This window comes from Aureobasidium subglaciale, assembly GCF_000721755.1.
Source record: "Aureobasidium subglaciale EXF-2481 unplaced genomic scaffold scaffold_21, whole genome shotgun sequence".
NCBI lineage: Eukaryota > Fungi > Ascomycota > Dothideomycetes > Dothideales > Saccotheciaceae > Aureobasidium > Aureobasidium subglaciale.
Window position 1 is genome coordinate 346281 of NW_013566974.1, and position 19615 is coordinate 365895.

At 50.4% G+C, this 19615-nt stretch overlaps 9 protein-coding genes across 9 annotated transcripts; 7 read left to right on the forward strand and 2 right to left on the reverse strand.

Moving 5' to 3' along the window:
• Positions 1–132: 132 nt before the first annotated feature.
• AUEXF2481DRAFT_32147 (uncharacterized protein) lies at positions 133–3368 on the forward strand (the record flags this gene model as incomplete). The annotated part of the gene is made up of 3 exons (XM_013485507.1): positions 133–220; positions 273–351; positions 407–3368. The coding sequence occupies 3 exons, from the start codon at positions 133–135 to the stop codon at positions 3366–3368; spliced, it is 3129 nt and encodes a 1042-aa protein (XP_013340961.1).
• A 492-nt stretch (positions 3369–3860) lies between these two features.
• On the reverse strand, positions 3861–5411 carry AUEXF2481DRAFT_47913 (uncharacterized protein; the record flags this gene model as incomplete). The annotated part of the gene is made up of 3 exons (XM_013485559.1): positions 3861–4200; positions 4285–5262; positions 5311–5411. The coding sequence occupies 3 exons, from the start codon at positions 5409–5411 to the stop codon at positions 3861–3863; spliced, it is 1419 nt and encodes a 472-aa protein (XP_013341013.1).
• Positions 5412–6043: 632 nt separating this feature from the next.
• On the forward strand, positions 6044–7602 carry AUEXF2481DRAFT_7642 (uncharacterized protein; the record flags this gene model as incomplete). The annotated part of the gene is made up of 3 exons (XM_013485482.1): positions 6044–6175; positions 6232–6471; positions 6523–7602. 3 exons carry the CDS (start codon positions 6044–6046, stop codon positions 7600–7602), a joined length of 1452 nt encoding a protein of 483 aa, XP_013340936.1.
• Positions 7603–7859: 257 nt separating this feature from the next.
• AUEXF2481DRAFT_43007 (uncharacterized protein) lies at positions 7860–9466 on the forward strand. Its single transcript, XM_013485543.1, has 3 exons — positions 7860–8140; positions 8192–8906; positions 8957–9466. The coding sequence occupies exons 1-3, from the start codon at positions 8045–8047 to the stop codon at positions 9421–9423; spliced, it is 1278 nt and encodes a 425-aa protein (XP_013340997.1). The 5' UTR covers positions 7860–8044; the 3' UTR covers positions 9424–9466.
• A 699-nt stretch (positions 9467–10165) lies between these two features.
• AUEXF2481DRAFT_91290 (uncharacterized protein) lies at positions 10166–12295 on the forward strand. The gene is made up of 3 exons (XM_013485587.1): positions 10166–11499; positions 11552–11968; positions 12023–12295. The coding sequence occupies exons 1-3, from the start codon at positions 10537–10539 to the stop codon at positions 12122–12124; spliced, it is 1482 nt and encodes a 493-aa protein (XP_013341041.1). The 5' UTR covers positions 10166–10536; the 3' UTR covers positions 12125–12295.
• A 1077-nt stretch (positions 12296–13372) lies between these two features.
• Positions 13373–14480, forward strand: AUEXF2481DRAFT_423649 (uncharacterized protein). Its single transcript, XM_013485622.1, has 2 exons — positions 13373–13386; positions 13461–14480. The coding sequence occupies exon 2, from the start codon at positions 13644–13646 to the stop codon at positions 14289–14291; it is 648 nt and encodes a 215-aa protein (XP_013341076.1). The 5' UTR covers positions 13373–13386; positions 13461–13643; the 3' UTR covers positions 14292–14480.
• A 911-nt stretch (positions 14481–15391) lies between these two features.
• AUEXF2481DRAFT_43015 (glycoside hydrolase family 16 protein) lies at positions 15392–16504 on the forward strand. The gene is made up of 2 exons (XM_013485544.1): positions 15392–15940; positions 15994–16504. The coding sequence occupies exons 1-2, from the start codon at positions 15419–15421 to the stop codon at positions 16339–16341; spliced, it is 870 nt and encodes a 289-aa protein (XP_013340998.1). The 5' UTR covers positions 15392–15418; the 3' UTR covers positions 16342–16504.
• Positions 16505–16984: 480 nt separating this feature from the next.
• AUEXF2481DRAFT_7646 (uncharacterized protein) lies at positions 16985–17509 on the forward strand (the record flags this gene model as incomplete). Its single annotated transcript, XM_013485483.1, has 2 exons — positions 16985–17255; positions 17343–17509. The coding sequence occupies 2 exons, from the start codon at positions 16985–16987 to the stop codon at positions 17507–17509; spliced, it is 438 nt and encodes a 145-aa protein (XP_013340937.1).
• A 421-nt stretch (positions 17510–17930) lies between these two features.
• On the reverse strand, positions 17931–19098 carry AUEXF2481DRAFT_7647 (uncharacterized protein; the record flags this gene model as incomplete). Its single annotated transcript, XM_013485484.1, has 2 exons — positions 17931–18946; positions 19002–19098. The coding sequence occupies 2 exons, from the start codon at positions 19096–19098 to the stop codon at positions 17931–17933; spliced, it is 1113 nt and encodes a 370-aa protein (XP_013340938.1).
• Between the last annotated feature and the right edge of the window lie 517 nt (positions 19099–19615).

Genomic DNA, 19615 nt, shown 5'->3' on the forward strand with positions numbered 1-19615 from the left:
TCTCTCTTCGGATGTATGGTATGCGTCCAGGTTTCGGGGCAATATTTTTGTAAGACTTGATAAAGTCTTGCTTGTCCTTCGATACTGTGTGGCGGGAGTTTTCGGTTACCATCCTGGTTCTTCGCCGACAAGATGTTGCTTCAACGTGTCTTTCCCATCTGCTTGGCAGGCATTGTCGCTGCCGTTGGCAATGATGACATCGCTACAACTAGCTCGAATAGTGAATATCATTCAAAGCTGCTTCCAAGGACGACAATCTGACGATTTTTCAGCATGCAACAAGGCGGACGTGGCCTTGGTCAAATTCAACGCTCAAAGCCAGCCTGGACTCTGTAATACGTGGCTCAATGGGTGCGTAGCGTGTATGAACTTCCTTTTACCGCCAGCCGACTGACACTTTCCACAGTCAACGACATGTTTCCCCTGTTCAGGGCATGTCCTCAGACGAGCTTACTGCAGCTTGCAACTGTATCTCTTTGGCATCACAAGAGATGAAGCTTGCTTTACAATTACCTGTGGTACGAATCGTAAAGTCGACTAAGCCTGCGCCTAAGACGACTGCGAAATCGGTGGTCAAGACGTCACCAAAGACCACTCTGAAGACAACGACAAGGACGACAGTTCAACTTGTGAAAAGCTCGGCGAAAAGCTCTGTTAAAACGACAACGAGCAGCCCGATCAAGAGGTCCTCGTCGAAGAGTGCAACCACCAAGGTAACGTCTGTCTCAAGCTCTTCCAGCCGTCGCTGTATTGGTGTTGCATGCAGTAAGCTCACTGCGAGGACAACAACGTCAGCCTCTACAAAGAGTGCTGTTTCGGTCAAGAGCTCCGTGAAGAGTCCATCCAGAAGCGCATCCAAGTCTGGTGGTAAAGCATCCTCATCGTCAACTACCTCCAGAGGTGGAAAGGTGACGTCCGTGTTGAAGAGTGGAAAATCGGCATCGCCATCCGTCACAGGCACTGTAGGGAAGGGCATATCCTCGAGGAAGTCTTCGTCCACTCGGGTCATACCCACTTCAGCTCCTGGCTCAGATGATGGTTCCGACGGCAACGACGGCGGATCAAGCTCAGACAATGGCGATGCCGGATCTCCGTCAACCACCTTTACCAGTGATGATGGCTCTGCCACGACTACCACCGAGGACAATGACGGGTCAGCCGCACCGACCTCTACTACGAATGAAAGCTCTGCCGAGACGACTCAAACATCAGATGGTGATTTCGCTACCACATCGACACAAGGCGATGACGGATCTCCTGCATCGTCAACATCAACGATCGCTGCCCCTACCCTGACGTCTACCAAGCCGAGATCTGTTGTACTGCCTACCACGACCAGACCGAATAGGAAGACTTCATCAACCTTGATCAAGTCACCAGGCACCGTCGATCCGAGTTCGACGGTCTCAGACATATCCCTGTCCTCTAGTTCTGAGAGTGGCTCATCAAGCACTGATGTAAGCACATCAAGTGCTTTACCCGTTGCGAAACCAAGTCCGGTCTGTACTTCTCCTATCGCCAATAACGAGATTTTCCAGCTGTACATCTCGGGAACCAACACGGCCATCGATGGTACTCCGATGCAGGGTCTAACAAACGGTGCTACTGCCGTCGGTTTCAGCGTCGGCTACACAAATCTCAACTTTACGCTTGATTGTAGCACTGGCTATGTGTACTGGGGACTTAATTCGGTCCTGTCGGGAAACACACAGGCTTTCTCTGTTAAGAGCCAGTCTGTCGTCGTCGCACCCATTGGCGACTCCAACAATTCTCCGCTCAGCTGCAGCCTGGATACAAACTTCGCCCTCACCTGTCAATACACGTCTTCCCGCTCCCCTGATGTGTTCCAAGGTTGGTCGGTCAGCTCTGGCGATTCACGATATCTTGCCATGTCACAAAGCAATACTACAAGCGTCATTCTCAAAGCAGTGCCCCTAAAGTCGAATGCAGCCATTACCTACCCAACGCACACTGTCAACCAGAACTTGCTTATTAACGGGGCTTTTGCAGCCAACACAGTTGATCCTTGGAGTAAATTCGCTCAAGGCAAGAGCTCCGACGTTGTCTTCAATTCCTCTGCAGTCAATGCTTCGCAATCTTGCTATGCATTCGCCGGCATGCTATCGGTCTCTCCCAACGCTAATTTCGTCAACGGCTATGCTTGGACGGGAATCAGTCAACCTGGCGTGACGCTCTACATGGGCGAACAGCTTTTTGTTGGCTACGATGTCCTCTTGAATTATCCGACTGGATTGCCCAGCGGTGTACGCTGCGATATCCAAGTGAAGGGTACCGAGCATGATACTCTCAGCTACGTGCGGTATGACAGCAATAGTCCTGCTTTTGTCTCATTCAATACTACAACTACCGCCTCATACAACGGGACTGGAAGCTACTCCATCACTGCTTACTGTCAGGGCCAGCCAGGTGGTGGTTGGCAACCGCTGAGCCTTGGCTTCAACAATGTAAGGCTTTTGGCTGCTTATGATTCGACCAATGTTGGTGCGGCTCTATCTTGCGGTTTCAAAGAAGCGAGGGATACTATTCAGTCCGCTTCGCTCCAGCCGTACTGCTCTTCTCTTTTGGCATACAGCACACCAACAACAACTTTGACCGAAGTGATCAGTACGACGACTACTTCAACGATGACAGTTGCGTTCGGTCAGCGCAAGAGGAGTGTAATCACCCCTGCACCTTTAGCTGTACCAGAGCCCTTGAAGCCACGTCAGCTAGACGTCTCGGGTAACTCTTCTACGGCAAGCTCGAGCACGGTAGATGGAGCAGGTGCACTTGCCACCTTTGCACCGGCGGATGTCACCAATGCCTGCAGTGTTGAAGCTCAACCCGTTACTTCGACTGTCACCCAGACAACTTCCACCACGACAACCATTACAGCCTACGCAACATACACTAGCCTGCCATCCTTGTTCCTTCTCGCCAGCTCGGGCAACAATGCTCTTTACATCAGTCGCGAAGACTCTGGTGCCGTCAAATTCACCACAGACCCCAATGCCGCGCTTCCCTTCTACATCGACGATGCGGGAGCTCCACGGTCATGGCGCGACCCTAGTCAGACCCTTGTTGATCACTACGAGCCAAACTCAGGTGCTGCGGATAACAGGATCTACATTGAAGCTCCATCTTCGGCTTCCTACCCGGTGACTTGCAGAAATCAAGGTCGTAATGCAGGAACTTATCTCTACAACTGTCAAAGCAGCGGACCGCCCAACGGGAATCCAGTCGTATATGGCTTCGGCTTCTGCGATAATACACGAGCGCTTTATATGATACCTAATAGCTCGAATGTGAGATGTGGTGGTGGCTACGCGTTTGCTGCGCTGAAGCTTGTGGCTTATACAGGCAACTGAGCGACGTTTAGGCAAGCCGCACGGTCAGAGAGCACAGCGCTCCATTTCTTCTCGTATGTACATATGTTCACGCCATAGACCTATCTTTCTCATCCTGAATATGTCGTTGTAAACTGAACGCGGTAGAGTTCGGCGTGCAGATCGCGGCCGACTCGATTGGCGGGTCCGAACTCCATGCGATCTTTTTGCGAATCTGTTCCCAAACTCGGCAACTCTTCATCATCATCGAGGAATAATGCTGAGCCGACGCGAAGATGGTTGGAGAGGTCATTGAGAGCTACCCAGCCGGAAGCCGAGAAGTCTTCCGACTCTTTGGTGATTTACTCACGGTTTTCTCCTCTCCGCGTCGGCGTTCCCGAGTGAGTCGCTCCTGCGCCACCAATCTTCACAGAGCATGAGTCTCTGAAAGTGAATCATCTCCTTTTATCATAGATACATTGGCGCTTCTGCCTACAATGGCAGGCTATGACTCATCGAGAGTTGAGTAGCTCTTCACGAAACACGCTGGTCAATTACCGCTCCCTTCGGATCCTGAGTCTCATTGTCGCCCCAGTCAGCAGCCCAGCCATTCTGCTCCAGATACGCCTTCCAGGCCTCATCTTCGTTCTCCAGTTTCCTTTCTGCGTCGGGTATGAGGAAATATGCTATCAGTGCACCTAGCACGGCGAAGCCTGAACCGACTAGGAACGCCCCCTGATCACCTGCATGCGCCGTGATGGGTGTGAATACCTGAGTGCCGATAGCGGCTCCAGCCTTGCTGAAGGCTGAGCAGAGTCCCATCATCTGTCCACGGATAGCTGTAGGAAAATTTTCCGAAGAAGCAAGCACGACGCTAAGAATCGGAGTCAGCAAGCTTCATCAGTAGACTGGGAGATAAGATGTAAAGCCACGGTTGCTTCACTCTCGCGTTACTCACGTTGAACCAGGGCCGACTTCACCAAGGGTCAAAAATATCCCATACATGACCACAAACAGCGGAAAGATATTTACGACCTTCCCGTAAGCCCCACCAAGGACAAAGCCTAGGACAGCCTGCAGTGCGAAACCTAGCGCCATAGTCTTGCGACGTCCAATCTTGTCCGAGAGGTAGCCGCCGATGAAAGGGCCTGGAATGTAGAAGCAGTTGATCACCACACCCCAACCCAGATTGGTTATGAGTGAGTCACCAGCATTAACACGGTTCGTTATTGTTCCGGAGAAGATGCCGAAGGGAATGGCGATCCAATTGTATAGAAACCAGGTCGATGATACTCCAAGAAGAGGTCTCCAGTAACGCTTGATTGCCAGGAGATAGGGAATCTTCTGCTTTCTCATGGAAGCCTTACGGTAGGCTGTGGAGACTGCCATCTTGTATCGGAACCAGAAGATCGAGACGGGTGGGATCAAGCCCAATGCGAAACTGAGTCGCCACACAATGTCGTACTTGTCCTCTCTCTGATGGACGCAAAGCAAGAGCAGCAAAGGCACGAGCCCACCAAAAACGTAGCCCAATGAAGCAGATAGATCTGCGATCATCGCAAACATGAATCCACGATGCTTACGCATGCCGGCACTCTCATCGGTACTCTCAGCAGCGCCAGCGCCGGCTACAGGGTATTCACCACCAGCTCCGACACCAGCGATGCCACGAGCGATGATAAGCATCCAGAACATACCGGTCTCGTCAGTACCATGTGCCGCAGTCGACAATACGATTCCCAAAACCAGCAATACAGTCGTCGCTACAGCACCAGTCTTTCGGCCGAGCTGATCAGAGACTACGCCGAAGCCCAACATACCCACAATCATGCCAATCAAGAATGCATTGGACAGTCGTGTATAGATTGAGCTTGTTAACGAATCTGGGTAGAGAATAGCGAGCAGAAGTTCGACGTTGCCAATCACGGCAGCGTTACTTTTCAGGTCAGCTCGGTACATTCGGTACGAGAGAAGGTTTACTCACTAGCCATCTGAGCCGATGGCAAGACCAGAAAATACAACCATCATGATGGCCGAACCCTTGCTGTAGAAGGCTTTCTGCGTTTCTCCTTCCTCGATATCCATGACCTCAACCACTCTCAGCGCTCCATCTTTTGTTTCGTCTGTTTTCGAGCCACTCTGAGGTGCAGCCTGCTCAGACGAGTGTGGTAACACGTCTATCGAGGCCATGGCGAGATTTGCTCACTTATGTGGACGGATCAAAGGGAAAAAGGATTGTGCAAGCAGGATTGGAAATGGGAGTCAATATGTACGAATCCTACGCGGCATCTTCGCCCTCCCACCAGGCTCAGCTGGATATGAAGGGGTACAGAGTGCTTGATTTGCATCGGGCAATGCTCGACGAGTCCTCATTGGAGCCGGGCAAGAATGGACAATCTGCTGCGGCATCCGGAAGCCAGTACAGGCTTGTCCAAGCGTCGCCCTATCGCATCAACTAAGTTTGATCTTATCGCGGAATGGCCTCATGGTTATTTCTGGGCTGGAGTCATGTTTCCGTGGATCTTGATGAGCTGAAGCTATCCTTATCTCGAGATTGCGGCCCGCTCGGCTTGCCCATTCCGGTGCTTGAGTTGCCCGAAGGCGGGGGACCGGCCTGCTAACCCGGCAACTCTCCGCGCGCTTTGAAGGCCAATACTGCATTTTATTCCAGTGTTATCTCAGTCTCGTCGAATCTACATCTTGTATATTCGGAAAATATGGCAGTGGATCTGAAGAGCGAATCGCTTGACACATCTTCGCCGAGCTTTCAACACAGCAAAACAGCCCGCCCTCGGTCGAAGATATGGATCGCTGTTGCCACCGCAGCCTTGTACCTGACATGGACTGGTGTATGCACATATCTGTCCCAAGCATGGTAAATTTTCGTTGCTAATGCAGCGAGTAGAACCCCTTTGCGACGAAGACTCAATTTGACCGCGTCCAGCAATGCTCAATAGACAACTTCCACAAGGATCTCTATTTCCTAGAGAATGCCCGCCCCATCAAATCACAGGAATTTCTTGACAGACGTGATAATCTGGCCAAAGCTTTGCATGTTTCTGGTGTCGATGCTTTCGTTCTTGAGCCTGGCTACACCTTCCAATACTACGCAAACATTTCGCAGCCACAGTGGGAGCCCTGGGAGGTATTGCAAATCTGACCCTGTTACTGTTGTAATGTACTAACGTCCTTGTAGCCGGAAGAGCGACCATTCTTGATGATAGTGGAGCCCTCGGTCGACAACTCAACAGGAGGTGTAAAAGCAAAGACTAGCTTCCTCTCCCCCAGCTTCGAGGCGGGCAGAGTGAGAATGCTTGGTATCCCGTCAGAAGACGAGCTCGACATCATTACCTGGGAGGAACACTGGGACCCATACGCCACGCTCAAGGAACAACTTTTTCCTCACAAGAACGCCACCCTCATGGTTGATGAGGAGATCCGCGATTTCCTCGTACGTGGACTTGACGCCAACGGCTTCAAGACAGTCGGGCTCGGAGGAGAAGTAGAGGCAGTCCGCCAAACCAAGACTCCTGCTGAGATTGAGCTCCTAAGAGCTGTTAATACTGGTAGCATCGAAGGCATCAGAGCAATGCGACCATGTCTGGAGCCTGGCTTGACCGAGAATCAAGTCATCGAAATTCTCGACAACACACTCAAGACCATCGGCTTTGATCTCTTCTTCGACATTGTCTTATTTGACAGCAATGCAGCTCTCCCGCACGGAGGCTTCGCTACTGGAGACAAAGTGCTGACTCACGAGACTATGGTACTGATTGACGCTGGATATCACTACCTTGGATATAGCAGTGATATCTGCAGAAGTTTCTTTATTGACCCTCCCCAGGAATCTCTCATTCGCAGATTACTACGTTTGTCTGGACCAGTAGAGGAGGTCACCGAGCCACATGCCGAGAAGCTGAAAGTCTGGGACATCGTGCTGCTGGCTCAAACTGAAGCGGGCAAGATGTTTGTGCGGAATGGGACAGCCGCCAGCGTCGACATTGCTGCTCGAAACGTCATCGAAGATGCTGGCTACAAAGGCACATTCACCCACAGACTGGGCCACGGCATAGGTATTAAGGCCCACGAGTCACCATACCTTAATAAGGGTAACCATGAAACTTTGCTTCGTCCTGGAATGACATTTACAGCTGAGCCTGGTATTTATCTGGAGGGCAAATTTGGTGTCAGACATGAGGACATCTATCTTGTGAAGGAGGATGGACATGCCGAGGTCATCAGTGGAAGACGCGCTGTATCACCGTACGAGCCATGATGAATTGGGAATGGGAGAGGGGAAGATGATGCTGTAAATCAAGAACCAAGCATTTCTACCAATCAACTGTCTCACTCGGCTGACAAAGTTGACAAGCAGTCGAGAAATGTGATGCCAAGCAAAAGGAGACTATGGCACACCGCCAAGAAGATACGAGGCACCTACCTGCCTTATTCGTAATGAAGACATAGGAGCGTTATGCATCTGGGACGATTGGAGGATGCGGCTGTGGCTTGGCACCCGCCAAGACCACCCATGTTCGTTGTTCTCGTGCGTAACTTCAGTGCTCTATCATGATCGTCGTTCTCGCGCGTACAGCACTGTATGATGATACGCACGGACGATGTTGCGTATGTTTCAACATCGATAGTTCAATCTCCCCGGCTATTTAGCAAGGGCTTGTCTCCGTTCATGAATTTACAGATTCCATACAGCCAACATCATGAGTGTCAATAAGGTGTCGGAGGCGAAGTCGGTTGACGAGCTTGAGGTGAGATTGGCCATCATAAATTCGGCCGTTCAACAAAGACTGCAACGCAAGGTCAATATAACCGAATTCAATTGACCGAATACGACTGACGATGCATTCAAGGTCGAATCTGTTTCCTCGCTAGGCCGCGACTCGAACAATTATGTTCATCTAGTGCACCTGGAAAACGCTGGCGAGCATCACAGTAACGCTGAGATCTCGCCTCAAGCTGGTACATCGCCGCTGGATCCATCTGTGACGAAGATTGTCATACGGATTTCGAATCCGGCAGCCATGTTGGACGACAAAGTCCGCGTTGAGAACGAAGTAGCTGCTGTTGCCCTCATGCGTCGCGCGCTGGCGACAACTCCTCGTACGATTGTTCCCAAAGTCTATGCCTGGAAGCCTGCGGGCAAAGGTTCTGGCTGGATTGCACAAGAATATCTGGAAGGCAAGCAATTGAGCGCTCATACCACCAAGCTTCCTGCAGATAAGGTCACGTTTGTGGTAGATCAGGTCGCCGAGCTCTTTGCGAAGATACAGAGATTTGACCCCCAAGTCGCAGGCTTCGGAGGACTCCGATTCGATTTGAATGGCGAGGTTGTCACTGGGCGCTCTACACTGTGGTCGATAGGACCATTCCATAAGTACTCGGAGATGTATCATGGCATATTCGTGAAGCAGACATCATCAGCCGCGACAACTCCACTGCTTGAGGGGTGGAAGGGCACAGATTTGCTAGAAAGACTAAAGAACTTTAGCGTGTCCGCTGTTTGGAAAGCGCTGCTTGGTAAATTCGATGGCTTCAAACCCACCCTCGTGCATGGAGATCTTTGTCAGTATCTCTATAAACATCTATTATTCCCAGAACTGACCCATGCGTAGCATTTGACAATATCTTGGTGGATCCCGAGACATTGCAGATCACCGGATTGTTGGATTACGACTTCTCTCATATTGCTGCCCCAGCGGACGAGTTCGTCTACTCGTTCATGGAACTTGGTGGACTTGTGCCTGGACCATTTGAAGATGAAGCTCTGCGAAGTTTGAGGCGCTTTCAACTTGGGCAGGGCGAAGATGACCTGTTGCCTGAAGAGACCGAGGACAGCCCAGTCAACTGGACTTTGGCTAAAGCATGGAATTCAGCTTTGAAGAAGCATGGCGTGAATGGGCCCGCAGAGATTGAAAATATTGCCGATCTCGCTGATATCTATTGGTTTTTGCTGGACGTTTGTCCGCCTTTCTTCAATATGCCGAAATGGTTGGCCAAGCGCACAGACAAGCAGAAACAGGCTGCTAAGGCAAGGACCGAGAAGATTTTGCACAAATACATTGATAGATGGACTAGCTAGAAAATCTACGAACGCGCCTTGCTGTTCACTGTCTAACCCAGAAAATCTCTTTTTCATTCTGTCTCTGGCAAAACCGACTTTATGCATAACCATCACCATTATCAGGTACAAATTTCATTCCAGGAGGTATCCTCAACGCATTCCATACCTTGGGTAGATCCTTGATAGCATTATCCTTTGCCCAGCGAAGTGTTGCATTGAAGTCCCGGCATTGCTTGACCAGGTTGAAGTCCGGGAAGGGCCGATCTTTTGGATCAGGAACATGATCGTTGTGAACCCAGTTGTGGGTAATAGTATCCAAGTCAGCGTGACCCATCAGATTCTGGAGCAGCATAGGGATGCAATGACTCTTGTTTGATATCTAAGAGTATTGTGGCCATCACTATCAATCGAACTGTAGGTAATTCAAGTTTGTGGTTTTGAAGCGACGTCTGTTGGCTGCGTCTCAGTCCGACCGAGGATTGGAGCGCAAAGTCAGAAGTTCAGAGTCACCACACTTACTCACGAATGCACGTACCTTACCCTCTCTTTGCAAGGTGCATGACAACGACTAGAAGCCTCGGTCTTGAAATCGTTCCCTGTTCTCTTCCGCAAAAGAGCAGGAGTGGTTGGTTGTCTCGCGAAGGCTGACACTCGTACTTACGAACACGAAACCGAAACCGAAACCGAAACCGAGAGGACGACAGCCACTCAGCCACAAATCCCCTTGAGAATCGCAACACCTGACAGGTGCGAATGCGAAACCGAGCTGACAAGGTTGTGCCAATCAATCAAGCATTTTTAAGCCTAGTCAGCAGTGTTTTGAATGCTTGTCCGATGATCATCCGCCTTATCTTGGGTTTTAGTGCTTGTACACGTGTTGCGCTGATGGACCATACTCCGAAAGTGGACAACAGGAGCATTCGCAGGATTTACTCAGCCACTGCGATGCGTGGACTGACCATACAGCCGCTACTGTTTGCTCGTATTGCAAGTTAGGGCCTGACGATGGAAGCTGTGTAATGAGGAGACAAGATCCTAGAAGGCAGTGCCTTTGTAGACTTCTTAAGACACGGTCTCGGACACCGTCGATCTCATCTCTTTCCACAATTACACCCTCTTTACTTGCAAACCATGGCTCAACTCATCAGCGGCATCGTTGAAACCATCGGAGGAGGCATTGGCCTTGCATCAGAATCCTACAAGGCCCACAAGGCGAATAAGATACGGCTGCAGCCGGACGAGGCATCACAGCAGCCTGAGCCTTCCCCTGGTCGCGAGAGACCAGCCAATGAGTTTGAAGAAGAAGCATGGGAACTCGACGAAGCTCAAGACGAACTCGTCGGCATCCCAAGAAATAGAGAAGCAGATGAGCCAGCCGATCCCGCAACTTTCGCAGAAACATTCATCTCCCGACTCCCACCATACTCATTTGAAGATCTTCCAGCTTCACAAGAGAAGCTGCCCTTTCCCATCATCATTCCTCAACGCAGACCGACCGATCGCAGCCGTGGTGTGGTCAGAGCATACCCCCCCATTCTCTCAGACCGTGGTATCGATCAAGCCACCTTCATCGACTTCATCGAGACCTTCAATAAGTCGACACAAGCTTCAAAATGGATAGCTGCACTGAATCTCGCATCCATCGGCACAATCTGGCTGCCTACTGTCACCTCAATCCTGGTCTCAATGGCCATCACCGCAGTCACGACAGCAGCCATGGAAGTGCAAGGTCGCTACAAGACGAACACTTTCTTAGACAAGATCAATAAGGACTTCTTCATGCCGAGAGGGCTTTTCTGCCTAGTCTTGACTTGGAATCCGGACAATGCTGATGCGAGGACTACCGTCGGCTTCAACAACATCGCGGCAAAAGCGATGAGTGGGGACAATGAGCAATTCATGTCCTCTCTTCGCAAGTCCAATGGCAAGACCTATGGAGAGTTTCAGTGGCCAGAAGTGGCGCCACTGATCTATCCCGGTCTCGACGTTCTCGCCGCGACCTCAGATGAAGAAGGCCGAAAAAAGAAGTCTTCCTTGAAGACCAAGCGAGGCTTTGTTGAGGACTACATGGACAGAAGAGCTCAAGCCAAGTTTGTAAGTCGAGCACCACATCTCATTTGCAATCAGGACTGACAATCTTGTATAGGCAATGAAGAATCCTGATAGCACTCTTACTGCTGGACCGAAGCCAAAGTTTTCCTCTCGCTTCGCTGACCCGAGTCATCCAGTCAACAGCGGCTCGCTGGTAGCACTGATCTCAGGTGGGGCGATTCAGCTGCCCGAACGAACTATGGGTGGCCGTGGCGGACAAAGATTTGGCAGCGGAAGCATGATTTCCACACGGTTCGACCGCGATTTTGGTGGTAGGTTCGACAGGGGTTCAAGTAGAGTCCTGAGAAGAAGGTTCGATGAAGTTGACCAGGACGACACTGTCGGTACGGGTCTCAGCAATGGGGCCGCGAGTAGCAGCAGAGTCGCGCGAGGTGGACTCGGTGGCATACGTGGTGGTAGGGGAGGAGCTAATTCAGGACCTCTGGGTCTTGTGCAGAAGGTCATGAAGAAGGTACGTCACGACTCCTCGTATGATGGTTCGGCAAGAGCACTAACCACGATATAGGACGTCCTGTACCTCCTCATTGTTGACATGCCGACAGACGAGGAACTGGCGGCAGCACAGACCATCTCGTCAGAATTGCTCACTGGTCAGAGGTCATATTGACAGACAAGTGACCTGTGTAACTACCACGCTCTTTGCGACTTTGAACAAATTTTGAAGACCAAAAAGGGACGGTGCCATAAGGCAGCATGGTTCGGCTTGAAGTATCTAGCGCGTCAGTAGACAAATAGACCTACGGTATACATTCTGACCTAGGCGTGTCTGCTGCGGTGGGACATTTGTGATACGCGTTCTTGGAATGGTTTGAAGAACAAAACATTGAAGGAACGTGTCGCGGCGATGGAGCATCATGCTCCGTCATCGATGATGGGCGCCAAGAGGTTGATGATCATGATGACCAGCACAACGATAAGGGACAGGGTACGCTCTCTTACAAACGATGGCTACGACAATAGGCTTATAACACGTTGAAAATGGGGTGTAGTATTCAATTCACTGCCCAAACCGACATTTAATAATGTCTTCAAGCTGCTCTAGGTATTTTGTATCGATTAATTCGAACATGGAGGGCATCTGATCAAAAAATGATTCCTCACATGTCTGTCCCGAAATTTTGGCTGAACATCCTTGCAACAGACCCAGGTTAATGTCGCAAACATTCTACAAGTAGCGATTTCGCAAACAGCTACCAAGATCAGTGTAAAATTCAAGCGACCCTTTCATATGATCCCTTGAACAACTTTTAGATCCTCAGAGGTCGAGTTGGCTGTGTAGATAGGTATGTCCAGTGCATAGCACGTGTTTTAAGGCAGCGCAACCGCTGAAATGACGTAGGGTTTAATGCGAAGCTGGCGGAGACGCGTTGGGATCTCTTCCAACCGGGCGCCTTTGTTCTGCAACAGACCACAGCTTGCCTCGTGTATCATACCAGAAGCAAGCACCGCAGCTGATTCTAGTCGACGGCCGCCAAATCCAGTCGTGCATACCCTCTTGATGAGGGATGATCAGGGAATCGATTTCAACAGTATGAGATTGTCATGCTGCAACGCTGAAAAGTTACACAGGTCTCGATGATATACGCGATTGAAAGACCTGCCGAAAGTCCTCCATCGGAAGCTTCGCGAAGCAGTCGATCTCGCATGTATAGCGGACACAGAGCACATTTCCTACAAGCAAGTTGTTGGATGGAAAATGAGCAATATTTGACAATTTTCTCGCAGGCACGACTCAATAGAAAGCTCGCAGATGAAAACACGTTTCCATCCTGTAGGCTGAGTATTTCGAGCTCAACAATCCAACATCCTACCGAGAATGCCATGGATGTAGGATCCTGAGGGTGCGCGAGTTGTCTTGTTGGTAGAAAAGTGGGTCGAATCCTTCGCGCAATTCCATCCCGGAGGCGCCTGTCCGAATCTAATTTTGGACTGACTTGTTATAGTGTACAGCTTCATCACGTGTAATAATATATCACAACTGATCATAACCACCAGCGGCCTCTTTAGAAGTAGGCAGGGGTGTTTCAATCGACCTAATCACACCGGAACGTCAAGTCTTCTTCCGCCGCTTGGTATGGAGCAATGGGGTTCCTGTCACACAGCGCGAGGTATTAGTACATCTCCTCATGAGCGTCCGTTGGATCTGGTCTGCATACTACGAACTCGAGGCTTCTCATGCCGTCCTCGGTATCCTGTTTGTCATTGTCTTGCGCCTCGATGGTCCTGAGGAGTGGCCCACACTATTTGGACACGTCTCGCATGCTAGCAGCATCCGAGGATTCTGGTCACGATTCTGGCATCGTCTTGCGTATCGTCAGTACACAAACGTCGGCAAAGTGTTCTCTCGTCATCTTCTAGGCGTCAAAGCCTCTTGCCTGGTGGAAAAGCTCCTCGTCGCAGCTTGCGTCTTTCTCATCTCTGGACTTGCTCATTCGCTGGTTAGCTGGTGCGCGGGTGACAAAAAGCTGTACATGCTCGATGCATATTTCTTCGTCGCCAATTTCGTGGGTCACGTGCTCGAAGTGATCGCTTCTCAGTTAGCAAAGTGCTTTCTGGGCAACAAGATTTTCAAAAACATGAATGGTGATTGGAAGGCCTGTAGGAAATGTCTGGGCTTCGTCTGGGTAATTTTGTTCTTCTTCTGGATCGTACCGAGATGGCAGTATCCTCGTGCTTATGAGCAGCTAGTCTATGTTGAGCAGGTCACGGGGCTCTGGAGTCTTTTGTCAGGGAATGGTTATAAGGAAGTCGCTGTTGACATGTGGTCCTTGTAAATGCCTCGCTTTTGCATCTCTTGCGACTCCAATGTACCTTCAAATGTGTGCAAAAAACCATATCAACCAATAGCTTTGCTAGAGGTGTGTCGAATGAGGGCACGACAAACAGTCTAGGTCGGACATAGCTATCTTCGCCGAAGCTTGTTTCCGCGACACAAGCCTCGAGAAGCCTTGCGATGCTTTGTTCTTTGTAACTTTATAATGTTCAGCAGCTGCGGCATGCGACTGGAGAATGTTGTAGCGACTCTATTCTGGATAAGGCTCTGCGTGTCGGGATGAGCCCGAGTCTAGAGCCTCGATGAACAGTTATATCCTGATCATTTCCGGAGGCTGAAGGACGCGGCTACCGTGTCTTCCGCTCAGGCGAAACATCAATGACAACGGCTTGCATGCAGTCAACATCCAGTGACGCATCTAGCGCAGATACTGGTACAAGGAGTCATCAATTAATCACGACGACGGCCAGGCGTCCGAAGTGCCTGGTGGTGGAGGAACATCGATTCCTGAACATGATGACGACGCCGCGACGCGCGCTTGCCTCGAGAGTTTTTTTGTTGCGGACGGCTTCAACGGTTTTCCCGCAACTCACCCTTCATCTTCACCTCGACACTCCCTGTAAAGACGCGTATACATGCCGACAATTGCAATGGCGCAGGTAAGTCGCCAAGGCACCGAAATATAACAAACATGATGAAACCAGCGAATCAGCACGGTGTGGCTTTTTACGCGTACGTGCGAGTGTAGGAGGCTTTTTTTTGTATTGGGCAGGAGCGAAGGATTGGATATAATCCTTATCGCTCGTCCTTTCTGGTAGGTTGCAACATCTTCTCGGGTTTTTGCCCACTTGTTCCGTCTCTGTTTCTTGTCTTTCACATTACAGAACTCTTGCCCTCGACTCGCCCACCAAGTGTCTCATCCGTTCTTGAACGCATGCAACGATAATCACACTCGTTATGTCGAAACTCAATCCTCTCCACTGGTCGCGGAAATGGCAAATCATTGGAGGTGTCGTCGCAACTGTTGTCATTGTCGCAGTAATCGTTGGCGCAGTCGAAGGCACAAAATCTTCAGAGTCGAGTTCATACCCGGACTACAGCGCATTGAATTACACGATATCTGAGCGCATGAACGGAACCACCTTTTTCGACCACTTCGACTATTACACCGACGCTGATCCCAGCAGCGGCTCAGTAGTGTATCTGTCCGAGGAGTCGGCGACGTGGAGTAATCTCACATATGCTGGAGAGAAGTCAGCAATCCTCAAAGTCGACAGCACGAGCTCTGGGATTACGAACAGAAACTCAGTCCGCATCACGTCGAAAAATCAGTGGGATACTGGACTCTTCGTGTTTGATGTCATCCATGCGCCGTATGGTTGCGCAACATGGCCTGCAGTATGGCTCTCGGATCCGAATAACTGGCCAGAGCATGGAGAAATTGATGTCATCGAGGCGGTGGAGCAAGGAAACAAGGGGAACCAGATGACGTTGCACACCTCGAAAGGCTGCACGATGAAGACCAAGCGAGAAGAGACCGGCACTGTGTCGGGAACGAACTGCTGGAATTCGACAAATGACAATGAAGGATGTGGCGTCTTCGGCCCCAAGAGCAGTTACGGAGCAGCTTTGAACGAGGCCGGTGGAGCAGTACGTTATGCACCCGGTGAAGCCTTAGAAAATCTAACTAACTTCCCCTACAGCTATTCGCCATGGAGCTTCGCGACGCTGGTATTCGTATGTGGATGTTCAACCGCACATCACCACCCTCAGATCTCTTATCTTCCAACGACTCATCTCCCGATCCTTCAGGCTGGGGCACCCCCGTCGCCGACTTTCCCAGCACCGACTGTGATATCTCATCACACTTCACGAATCAATCCATCATTGCGAACATCGATCTCTGCGGCAGCTGGGCGGGCGCAACAAGTGTCTACTCTACAGAATATGGCTGCTCCGGCACTTGCGCCGACCTGGTTTCTGGTAACGGTACGGCTTTTGAGAATGCGTATTGGGAGTTTGCAAGTTTCAGAGTGTGGACTTCTTCATAGGATGTTTGCAAAGGCACTTTACTACCGACTAATGATGTGCAAGAATCGAGAACATCATTCATCTCTCAAGCATGACTAGATCTGGGCCACAGGTTTGCAGGGTTTTGGTCAGTCAGGATAACAGCAATAAGACAAGCCTAAACATGAACTTGCAGCAAAGAATATCAACAATGAAAAGACGTCGAAAGAACACTCAACTTACCAGTGACAAGTCCACTCCGGCGCTTACATCAACCTCCCAAGCAGGATTGTTTGATAGTTTGCCAAGAAACTGCTCTGCTAGGCGTTGTTGTTGTTGCTGCAATGCTCCATTGTATGAAGTTGTGATCAACATTGATCTGTGTTGGGATGTGCGAGCATAGTTGGTGAATCGAACGTAGAAACAAGATCCTCTACTTGAGCGGAGGATTCGCAGACCAACAACCAAATGAGAGCATCGTCACCATCCTTCCAACATCCCCTTGAATGCCAAAGACGCATTGCGTGGAACACAAAGTCTAGATGATGATATAAGAAACCCATCTCCACGACCTCCAAATCCAAAAGTCACAACAAACCTCAACCTCACACTCATCACATCTCATCAACTCTGCAACTCAAAACACCACCACCACCACCAACCCAAAAACCACAATCTCCAAACATGCGCTCCACCACCACCGTCGCAGCCTGCGCCGTCGCCCTCGCCTCCATGCTCCAATACTGCCCTGCTCCCCCCCTCGCCGCCATAATCGGCGTAACAACCGGCGAACTCCTCACCGCCGGCACATCACTCGCCGGCACAGCAATAACGGCCGGCACCCGCGCAGGCACCGGAAAACGCGAGATCATTCCCGCTGTCAGTCAATATAGTCTGCAGCAATGTGCGGATTCTCTTGCTGGTGTGAGGATTGTTTTTACACCTCGGGGTGATGGTAAGCTTTTGACCCCCCTTTTTTGTAAAAAAAAAAAAGGAAAAAGATGTGATCGAAGACGGTGCACTGACCAAAGATTTTTCCCAGGTTTTTTGGTTAGCGGTATGCCTGCTCCTTGTATCAATTTGGCTACTGTTATTACAAGGGATTATAATGCTGGGAACCCTGTTCCTATGAGCTCGGATAGTATTTTGTTTAGTGGTCTTAATGACAAGCAGCTTCAGTCGATTCAGAATGCTCTTGATGGGAAATAGAAGGGGGGTTGCAAGTGCCGTAGATGGTCGGAATGGTTTCGTATTTCTTCGCTCGTCATCATGTATCTGAATCTCATTTGGTTCGTTCTTTTTTACACACAGCAATTTACAGGCCTGTTTCGGTGTCTATTCTTTTTTCGTCTTTTTCGCTTCGGTGTCAATCTGGTGAATGTTGGTAGCGAAGAGAAGCTTGTTGGTTATCAATCTTGTACTGTATCGTATGGCTTCTTGAGTATGGGACTTGTCAAATCTCCAAAGGAGAAGCCTAGTAACAGCTGCAACTCAAACTCAACATGGCTTTGACACAATTGCCAAGCATCTCACAATGTTCTCCGGCATAGACGTCTGACGGATGGATGAAACAACCCTTCCGACCGTCGAGAAGGTCATGGGTGTGTTCCGTCGAGTTTTCTCTTTGACCTCACATATTGTCCGGTCGCATCTCCCTCAGTCGCCGCAAAGGCTGCGCACCTCTGAGCATCTCCTCCAGCAGTCTAGGATAATCCCAGCCCAGTTGTGCAGCAGCAATGGCGCTCAGACTGGCCTGGTCCTCTCTCCCCGGTCTACCCGGCCCAGTCATATTCGGCTTCATGTTCACGTCAAACAGCGCAAACTTCGACCCAGGCTCTGCAGTGAAGCGACGCACATCAATACGCATAACGGCAGTCAGACCCATGGTTTTGGCTACTTGCTCGCACTCAGCTGCGATGGCAGAGTATGCGGGGTCATTTGCGTATTCTTCGGGTGTTACGGCGCGAGAATTTGCTGTGACGGCGACGATGCCGTTGTAGGGTGCTACGCCATTGTTGTGGTTGAAGCGGGTGACGATTGGGAGAGCCCAATGCGAAGGGTGCTCCTCTGAAGGTGGCATGACGGTGATGGTTGCTTCTTCTCCAGCGAGATAGTCTTCGAGGATGATGGCTGGAGACTCTTTGAACAGAGCTTGGACGTGGTCTCGCAAGTCGTTCAGAGAGTGGCAGACTTTGACGCCGTGACTTCCTCGTCCTCTGACGGGCTTGCCGACGGTCGGGAAAGTCAGATTGAGCGAGTCGAGACGTGCATCAAGATCTGAGCCGTCGTCCTCGAGCAGCCAACCGCGAGGTAATGTGAACCTGGCAGACTTGCGCAACATGTCGTTGACATAGTGCTTGTCGTCGTGCAGCTCCACCATGCACGGAGGGTGTCCGACCACCTTGACTTTGTCCTGACATTCTCCCACTCTTTCAGATGTTTGCAGCGGATGGCTGGCAAAGACGACTGTGTTGGCAAAGAGGTGAGTTGCTCCTTTCTGCAGGGCTGACATGATGCCTTCTTCCGAGTCTGGGAAGCTCCATCCAACGTGATTTCGAGGGTCGGGGGAGTCGATTGGTGTGATGATGTCGATGCCGGCCTGCTTGCTGAGGTTGTAGGCAATGTCGGCACAGCCGTCTTGGTAGCCTGTAGAGGGTGAGTGTCTATTGAGGCCGGATGCGTGTACAGTAGCGAGACTTACCACCAGGCTTCATGGGCTTGCGGACTCCATTGATGACGGGTGACTCGATTGCTTGGTAGAGCAGTGCGACGCGCGCTGTATGCTGGACTTGAGACATGATGTTGCTTCTCGCTATGGATTTAGCGAGGAATGACATGAAGTATGTCTGAGATGCAAGAGAGGTCCATACTACCTGTTAAATATGAGGTAGAGTCATAATCGGAGTCGGGATGCTCATGCCGGCGTGAAGTCCTGATGCCGTCCGGAGCTGCGCAGCACTTGCCGACCGACAACCGGCTGAGACCTACCTGGCCGTGACAATAGCCTAATTAAGAAATCTGTACTTTGCGCTGTGGACGCGTGCATGGCAGATTGCAATGTGAAGAGCCTCTGCAGCAGTGCATAAATTGTGATGGACAAACACGTCGTAATAATGATCAGAGTAAAGGCAATGGAGAGTTTGGAAAAGCGGTCTCTGCCGTATGACGACTTTCATGGTCCGTGTGCCTGACTCGACTTAACCTCTTGCACAATCACAGACTCATAATACCAGTACGCAGCATCATGCAAGACATACGAAGGATACACATTCGACTAGAAATATTTGGAGGACAAAAGAAATGTAATAATTTATG